Source organism: Anneissia japonica, unplaced genomic scaffold (genome assembly GCF_011630105.1).
Source record: "Anneissia japonica isolate Jap-2015-1 unplaced genomic scaffold, ASM1163010v1 scaffold287833_len2544123_cov190, whole genome shotgun sequence".
Taxonomy (NCBI): Eukaryota; Metazoa; Echinodermata; class Crinoidea; order Comatulida; family Comatulidae; genus Anneissia; species Anneissia japonica.
Window position 1 is genome coordinate 112,223 of NW_022757233.1, and position 9,579 is coordinate 121,801.

The following is a 9,579-nucleotide window of genomic DNA, read 5'->3' on the forward strand; positions in this document are numbered from 1 at the left end:
TATTATTGGTGATTTCAAGTATCTTAAGTGTTTTAGTGGTAAAAAAAGTAAAAGAGAAAGAGGTACTAATAAGCAATCTGAGAAAGAAAAGCAGTTTGAGAAAATCTTGGCAGATGGCAATTACCTTAATAAGTTGGACAACATTGTATGAATTTCTCATTGTACCATTAATAAAAGAAACCTTGTTCTTACTATGTTGGATAGAGCATTTAAATTATCTTCAACAAACGAAATTTTTGAGAAAGAGGCTAAGGAAATTGAATTAATGTTTCTAAGGTTAAAATATCCACAAAACTTAATTAATAACATCCGAGATTTTATGCAATCTAAACGTAATGACGTATCTTGCAATGAACCAGTCATTACAGATGTAAATAGGCCTACTAGTCAAGAAATGAATGAACAACCTGTTAGAATTGTACTGCCTTTTAAGGATCAGCTTTCAGCACTTAACAAACAGTCAGACTCTGTCAGAGCAAAGTTGTTTATCTAATTTTAACTAATTACTCTAGCAGAGATAATCTCTTTTCAGCTCCATGATACTGTGCTATTGTATTAGTTTTCACTCATGTGACTGTTAATCCCTTTCATGTCACCTACACTTGGTTTACTATCTTATATTTATTTTTGTTCACTTGATCTTGAGAATGCGTCCATGATGGACACGAAACGTCGATCCTTTTTGTCAATAAATTTTGTGTTAAAATTCTAATATTCTTGTAGAATTAACAGAATTGTTTGTGTGGTTTTCCACTTTACTATTTCCTATATTACACTGGACACATCTTCCTGGTTACAGACGTTCCCTAATGATGTTTTTTCGACGATCAAATGAGGTTGCTGAAATAGCTACTATATCCTCATGAATACAAGTGATCTGGTTGCTCAGTGAGTGAGTTAAAATGTACCCGCTTTAAAGAGTATATTAGATACTGTTTCTAATGCCAAAGTGAAGGAAACATTTTAAAATCATATTTCTTTAAAATTCGTATTAATATGGAAAGTTTCTGTGGAAGGTAATTTTGTGTTGCGAAATGTGGCTTGACATTAGCAAAACGAAAAGAAATGGCAAATAATGGAATAGAATTATGTAAACTTGTAGATGAGGTGCTTTTAAATTGTTGATACAAAAACAAATGAGAAATGGTAAATTTGAATATCTGTCGCTTCAAACTGTGTCCTTGATACTTACGGTGTAATGCTTAATATAAACAAAGCTTAGATTGAATTCATTAATAATAATAATGAGAAAAGACTAAAAGTCGTTAAATGACCCAATAATATTTACATAAATCCATACAGAATCCATCTTATTAAATCCATCCATCCATCACTCAGGATTCATAAAGATTGATAGAGCCTCCAAAATGCTTTTATTATGAGTCAGTTGCTAAGCTTTATCCTATTTATTTGACATATCAACTAATGTAATATAGATTTAATATATGCCAAGTTGCTTATAAAGGCAACAGTTACCAGTCTATGATTCAGTATTCAGCAACCATTTTTGAAGGATATATATATAAACTATTGTATATGGGATCAGAATTTATTGTAACCAGTACCGTTTAAAGAGAATCATTCCAATTTATATACTGTGTTTTTATTTAAACTTCTGTTTTTCTACAAGGCTGTGATAGAAGGTGGAGGAGATAATACTTCTAAACAGTGAACATGTTTTTTGTGAACATCTTGAGAGAAAGATACAGTCAACCTCTACTATTTACGCCCTCTATTGTTTTATTGTAAATAGCAAAAATGGACAGTTATGAATATATTACCAACGAATCTCTTTCAAACTCCATAGATGCCCCTTCCATAGTAGTGTTTCTTTTAACACTTAGTTTCTTCGAATTCTTTTTAAATCTACTGTTCATTTTATCAATCTTCAGATTTTACAAAGTTCAAACTAAAACTAATATTTTTGTCTTGAGTGCTGGCATGTCGAACGCTGTAATGTCAGTGTCAGGAATTTTATTTTATATCTTGAGCTTATCTGTTGATTCTATCATTTTTCTAGAAATAACTAGCACTGTATGGAATCTGGAGGCCCTGATGACCATTATTGACATCTTTTTGATATCCTTTGATCGCTATTTAGCCGTATTTAGGCCGGTTGGTTATCGAAACATACCAACAAAAAGCTACAAAATGATCTGTGGAATTATGTGGATTTGTGCTATTCTATTACCAATTTTACTGCATTCAATAACTTTAGGAACAAGTAGATTTGATGTGTTTTATTCATTTTTTGTTGTTTTTGCTTTCATTATTTGTGATTTAGGTTTAATATTATTGGTCATTTCAAGTATTTTAAGTGTTGTAGTGGTCAAAAAAATAAAAGAGAAAGAGGTACTAGTCCACAATCTGAGAAAGAAAAATAATTTGAAGAAATCTCGGCAGATAGCAATAACATCAATCAGTTGGACAATATTATATGTATGTCTCATTGTACCATACTTAATAATTTACCATTTACTTGTTTCATGTATTGAATTTTCTATTCTATGTTTCAGTGATTATGTTAGTTTAGGGGCTGAATTGTCCGTGTCGTTTTACATTTTACTATTTCCCATATTGCACTGGATACGTTTTCCAGGTTACAGACGTTCCCTTATGATGTTTTTTCAACGATCAAATAAGGTTGCTCAAATAGCTACTGTATCCTCATAAATACCGGTAAGTGGGAATATTAGGGCTGTTTATAATGCCAACGGGATGGAAGCGCTGAACAGTTTTTAAAATATTTTTTGAAAAAGGTGTGAATGATGAATTTATGTTTTAAGTAATGGAATAACATTTATGTATAGCTCTGTTTTTCAGTAGAAATAGACCTTTATGCTTTTATAGTTTATTCATTTTCTGATTGAATTGTGTTTTATACAATTCATCCTCTTTCAGCCTTATACTTGCCAATCTGTTCATGACCTGTTTTGTCATGTTTACAGTGAATAGACCTGTCTTATCTTTTTTTCTGTCTTGTCTTTTTGTCCTTATGATGTTTGTACCTATGTGACACTTTATTACATTTTATTCAAGGTTAATCTGTAAGTATATCTTTTATGAATGTTAATTTTATTGCATTAGTAATATGAATGATTCAAATATTTTGACAAAGGACAAACGCAATTTGACTTGTCACTCTGTCAAATCTAATGATAGGGGCCATGTTTATCAAATTGATCAATTTTTAATTATAGTTTGTCCATAATAAGATCTCAATAGAAGACAAATTTTGAAAATTTATTTTGTAACTATTACAGAAATTAGTTTTGTCTATTTGAGTGACAGATACCTTAAATGACAATGAGGATGTTGAAGTTTAATGTGCTACCCCTAAATCATCTTAATTCTTCTTCTGTTTGGAGTTGTATTCCAATCTTAATGTGCTGTCAGTTTCCTTATGTTTGTGTCTTGAAGCTTAGTATCAAATAAACTCCACAGTAATCTAAATTCTCTCAAACCTTCAGCTGTTGTGATCTATAAGACATGACACTGCAGTAGTCTTTGTAATGTTTATTTTCAATGCTACTGAAGAAGATATTAGTTACACCTTACAACGTTCTTTCCAAGCTTTCGTTCGAGGACAGTGAGCGCACAGTACGGAGGAACCAACAGACCGTGACCGTACTCGTAACCAAGCTCCCGTCCTGTTCAGAAGCTGTTTCGTTTCCGTTTACGCGACGGGGAATATACTCAGCACCTTCACAAGTTTATGTAACACTTCGTGGTTCTAATTTAACATGGTGCAATATATTTTAGGTCAATTTTTCATATTCGGTAGAGTCTAGGACGTAGGCATTATTATAGGCTAGGCCTAGGCCGGACGTACTGTACCTTAATAAATTAGGGCCTAGGCTAGGCCTAGCTAGACCCAGGCCAGGCTAGAACCGAGCCGAGGCTGTTGATCTAGGCCTACAGTACATCTATATTTACTAGGGCTATACGACTTGGCTAAATCATATTCATCCTAAATTTATGTGTTGTATCACTGACTTTGAACATGAAACCATAATTTCATTAAAGTGTTATCATAAGTTAAACAACGAGATACATCACTCACCAATTCTGACTCCATTGTAATTGCCTTTACACTCGCTGCGTGATGCTGACATACAAGACAACCTCTTATCGTTGTGTTCTAAACCGGACGCTATTTTCAGTCAGAACCGTCCTCAAATTCCGCGGTACGGTGAGATGCAATCTTTCACGCATGCGCAGATGAATTGTCGGTTCTAATTACCGTACTAGATTTCTCCTGTACTGAAACGAAAGCTCGCTATTGAGGCCCACAGCAGTGGCAGATCTAGGATTTAGCAATGGGGGTGGATAATGGGAGGTGAGAAGACACGAGCGGCTGGGGGGGTGGATGGTTTTGGGAGGGGCATTCCCTCAAATTTGAGATTTTTTTGGAATTAGTAGGCTGCTAGACGATCTTAGGTGGCATCTGAAAAGAAGTAAGCTTAAAATAGAAAGTGTATGTTTTACCAGAGTACACGAGAAGCACACAAACAAGACGAGTGACCATTATTTTATTTTTCACGGTAAACGAAGGGGGGTGGCTAGCCACCCTATTCACACACCCCCCCCCCTAGATCCGCCACTGCACAGACATTTAAGCCATACTGCCTAGTGTGGTATCCGCATTTTATTAAGCTAATGTTGATCCATTGTTTCTCAAACATGCTTTTATAGATGTAGCTTCAAGAATGTTGGAAGGAAGATTGTTCCAGTGCTTGATAAATCTATAGCTAAAGAAGTTTGTAATTTCAAGGCTTTTTTGATATCTTTTGAGATATGTCTGCATGCACATGGATTTACTCTTGCAGAGTCAAGTATGTTCAGTGTATTTTTTAAAAGAATTATTGAAGCTGGTGTTCACAACAATAACCATTAATTATTCAGAAGAACAATTAATTGGATGTCACCATATTGTTATAAAGTTCAAAATTAAATTCTGGACACAGTTTAACTTATGTAGTAAACCTCTTTTAATAGTAAAAACTTACTAAATCAAGGAATTGTAAAAATACTGTAAATAACAACATATGCAACTAATTTCATGTCCTGTCAGTTTGGGGTTACCAATAGTTTTGTTCTACCTTTTTTATGCCAATTTCTTTAAAACTTTTCTAATTAACATTTAAGACAAGAACCAGTCAGCAATAGAATAATAAGTTTTAGAAGACATCTAATGAACACAGAAGGCATGAACCAATCTGCATTAGCTGGGTTAACCCATTTCATAAAAGGGTAAAAATAAGTGATGTAGACTATACCAATTTTGTTACAATATTTTCTTTCTCAGTTGATATTTTGCTGAACACACTGATTTGAACAAGAAAATTGAGTGCTGGTACTTTTTAATTGTTATTCTTTTCTTCTATTCGTAATATTTTTTCTGAAACAGAAACATAATCTACACTTTTCCAATCATGCAATCATCTGAAGACTATGTAAATTGGACAGTTCCTATTGACTCTACAGGCACTCTAAATTTCAAGATTGTGGTGTTTTTATCCTTGCTTCTCTTCATTGGATTTATTTTGAATCTTGCATTTTTCATATCCATCATCAGATATCCTCGGATGTGGACAAAAACCAATGTTCTTATAGCAAGTTGTAGCCTGACATATATTGTCACTACTATGGTGTATATATTTCTTATAGTAATAAGATACACAGAAGACACTCCATCGTACTTTATAGCCTTTTTGTATGCATTTGCGAATACAAATGTTTTATTGGCTATTATTTATAACGCATTGATTTCTATTGATCGCTATATTGCTGTTTCAAGACCAGGAATGTACAAAAATACAACATTGAAATGGTATATAATCACATGCCTTGTTTTGTGGACATTTACAATTGTATATGCTTTTACCATTAATACCTTAACATACAGTAATTATTCCTGGTTGTATATGTTCACCAAGTCTATGGCTTTTTCTATAGTTATAGTAGACTTTCTAGGTTTGGTCGTTATTGGAATGACTAGTTTATTAAACATACTTTTGTATAGAAGAGTGAAATTGACAGAAAGACTTACAATGCAACATACAAAGAAAAAAAGTTTGAGGAGATCATGTAAGTTGGCAGTAACACTACTGGTCTTGGCATTAGGCAATTTTATTTTACTCATTCCCTACTACTTCTGTGACATATATCTTCAAACGTATGGTGAATATGGTATTTTTTATGGAATAGTCTTTACAATTTCCGATACTTGTGGCGTTCTCTACATTCTGTATTTTCCCATTTTATACTGGATTCGTTTACCAAATTATCGTGAACACATGAAAGCAGTATTGTTCTGTAAAAGATTGAATCAGGTCCAGGATGTATCTGGCTTCTAAATTTTGATATAAACATAAATTATTATATAATGCAGCACATAAAACATAACTGACCTTGAAATAAATAATGTTTTTTAAAGTTAAGAAGATAGTCCACACTAAAAACAGGCCCATCTATATGCTCGGAAATGGAACTCTCAGATAGTAAAAATGCTTTTTCAAAGTACTGTAGTGTTCCTCCTTGACAAAATTGTTGACTTCTTCCCGACGGGAACTATGCTCCAACCACCCCCCCCCCCCCAGACAACCCTCAACTCACAAGCATCGCAAAAGTCTAATCAAGGACCTGTAATCTATTCTATACTGGGAGTTGCAGAGCAAATTATGATTAAATGGCACTCATTCGGACTTAAAATTTGAATATTTTATCTCCATTTTTTAAAAATTTTGACAAATGTAGGGGTCCTGGGCGGCTGGGCATCCATCCCAGTGGATTAATATATTAATATGATATATGTCCTGCAGTCAATGTCAGAGACACATTATGCTGTTTAAGTATCGAGAAAGCCCTTTTGGTTATGTGCTATAGATCGAGGATGGGGTTCCTAAGGGTCGGTGGCCCTGCGGACCGCCGCACGAGAACTCATTGGTGTTACTCCACTAAGTATAGATAACTGTTCTATCTGGGTACTACATTCCGTAATAATGGCTAAAAAACCCTGTCTTAGGTCTCCGTTTGTTGGCCTTTTTACATCCTGATTCAAGAAATTGTTGGAAAAAAATCAGCGTCATGAATATACAGTAGCGTTGTGTTTTTCGTCTATCAATAGAAAATTTAAAATTAGTGAGTGGTAAAATAATCTATTTCTCCTTTCGCCCACTTCTCATGGGTATAATTATGCTACTTGGAAGAAACTGTTATAACTGATTTTATATTTGAAAATGTGTAATAACTTGAGTGACAAACTGATGGTCCCATTGAAAATTTTATCAGAAAAGCTGAACAAAACATTCATACAGTTTTCAACAAGACAGCAAAGGTAATTTGACTTGTCAGTCAGTGAAACCTAATAATAGAGGCTATTTTGTCAAATTCAACAGTTCTAATTAGGCTGTAGAATGTCATGTAATAACTAGTTATCATTAGGTGTTGATTTCAGTAGAAGACAAATTAAGAAATAGAAAACTACTATATATAATTACTGCAGAAACTTGTTTGTCTACTTTAATAATGGCAAATTGATGTTGAATGTATTGCGTTTCAATGTAATGACTATTAGTATGAACTAATTGTCACCACTTCATATCTAAGTTGTCTCAGTTCTTCTGCTGTTCAGATATATAAGACATCTTCAGATTAGTTTTTCAGTTGTTTCAAAATACACTGCACTATGCTTTGTAATGTTAATTCTAAATGCTACTAATTGCGAAGATTTGTTTTTGAAAAATTCATGTTTGCGGACAGTAGAGTATTACTAAATTGCACAGCCAAGCATTCTGTGCCTTAAGAACAACAATTACTACAACCATCATTTTTACTGATAAGAGCTGTAAGAATTACATTTGTTAATGATGGTTTAACAAAATCTGATGTGGGAAGTATGTAAATTTTCATCTATTGTATCTTCCTTTCATGGACGTCTTTTCTGGCCAATGTTTTTGCTGCTTGTACTGATTTATAAAGAAAAAGTCAGCAAATTGAAATTTTGTTTTAAAGATAGTTTTCATAATCATGGAATCATTAGATCAGGTAAATTGGACAGTTCCAATTGAATTTACGACAGTCATGCATAATTGGAATTCGTTTTTGCCTCTCTTAGCCTTTCCTATTTTACTTGGATTAATATTTAATCTTGTTTTTTTAATATCCATCGCAAAATTTTCTCAGATGTGGACAAAAACCAATTTGTTTGTTGCAAGTTCTAGTTTGTCCTTAATTTTGGCTTCTTTGTTATACATTCTTCTTGTGATATTGTTTGAAATAGAGAATTCTCCACAGCAGTTAATTTGCCCTGTGTATACCCTTCTGAATGCCACCACTTTGTTGATAGTTATTGAAATCGCAATGATTTCTATTGATCGCTGCATTGCTGTTTCAAGACCAGTGATGTACAGAAATACAACATTGAAAAGGTATATGATTATATGTCTCCTTGTGTGGACATTTACCATTGTATTTGCATTCGTAATTATCATCTTACTATATAAATACAGTAGAAAGGTATTTTATATTGCTGCAGTAATAGTAGACAGTGTGGGTGTGGTCGTAATAGCAATTACTAATTTATTAAACATATTTTTGTATAAAAGAGTGAAATGTACAGAGACACTTACAACACAACAAGCAAACAAAAAATGTTTGAAGAAATCACGTCAGTTGGCATTGACACTACTTGTCTTGGCATTTGGCAATTTTGCTTTTCTTTTACCCTATTTTGTCTTTGATTTATATATCATGCTTTGTGGTGATGACTGCCATTTTGTTATGATTATTTTATCAGTCGCTTATATTTGTGGAACTCTCTATCTGCTGTTTTTCCCATTTTTATATTGGATTCGTTTGCCAATTTATCGAAAATACATAAACGCTGTAATTTTTTGTAGAACAATGAATCAGGTTGAAGATTTAACTACAGTAGCTAGTAAATAATTTTTTAACATAATTTCTTAATTTTAAAAGCTGAGTTAATGGAGATTGGATTAAGAAGAATTTGAAAATAATTAATATTCCTGTTGTAAATCCATTGGATGAAGTATATCATTGAATCAATTTTTGTCAAGGAAACTGCTGATTGGAACACACTTCTCCAATTTGTATTTTTAAACGTACAATTATCAATACTTTTTTTAACAAGAAAAAAATGTGCAATTTGCTGTATATTTTGCAGTGATTTTGAAACTATTTTTAGAACTTGCTTACCAGATTCTCATTTGAAAGCTCAGACAATGAAATATGCTTATTGGACTATATTAACATCTTATTCTGTACATAACTCAACCAATCAAGATGCTGCTTAGAAGAATTATATTTTGCTTTGCTCAGCCAATTAAAATGCTGCTTGGAAGAAATAACTAAAATATTTAAAAGTTTTGCTAGAACTTGAGTTACAACTGCTGATACTGTATATGTGAATGGTCAATGCGAGTAGGATGTACTATGGTAAATACCTGTATGAAAGTATTTATCTCCAAAAGAAAATACAATAATCACGAAAAATTCTACACATTAGTCACTTTGTGTGCGCTGCACCACTGCCTTCGTAATGTTTGGTGTGCTAAA

At 33.1% G+C, this 9,579-nt stretch overlaps 1 protein-coding gene across 1 annotated transcript in view; it reads left to right on the plus strand.

Moving 5' to 3' along the window:
- Nucleotides 1-4,319: 4,319 nt before the first annotated feature.
- Nucleotides 4,320-9,579, plus strand: part of LOC117124545 (ATP-dependent RNA helicase DDX55-like) — a 12,575-nt gene continuing 7,315 nt past the window's right edge. The window contains exons 1-2 of the mRNA XM_033270805.1: nt 4,320-4,339; nt 4,696-4,835. Coding sequence (XP_033126696.1) covers nt 4,320-4,339; nt 4,696-4,835 — 160 coding nt within the window. The remainder of the gene's footprint in view (nt 4,340-4,695; nt 4,836-9,579) is intronic.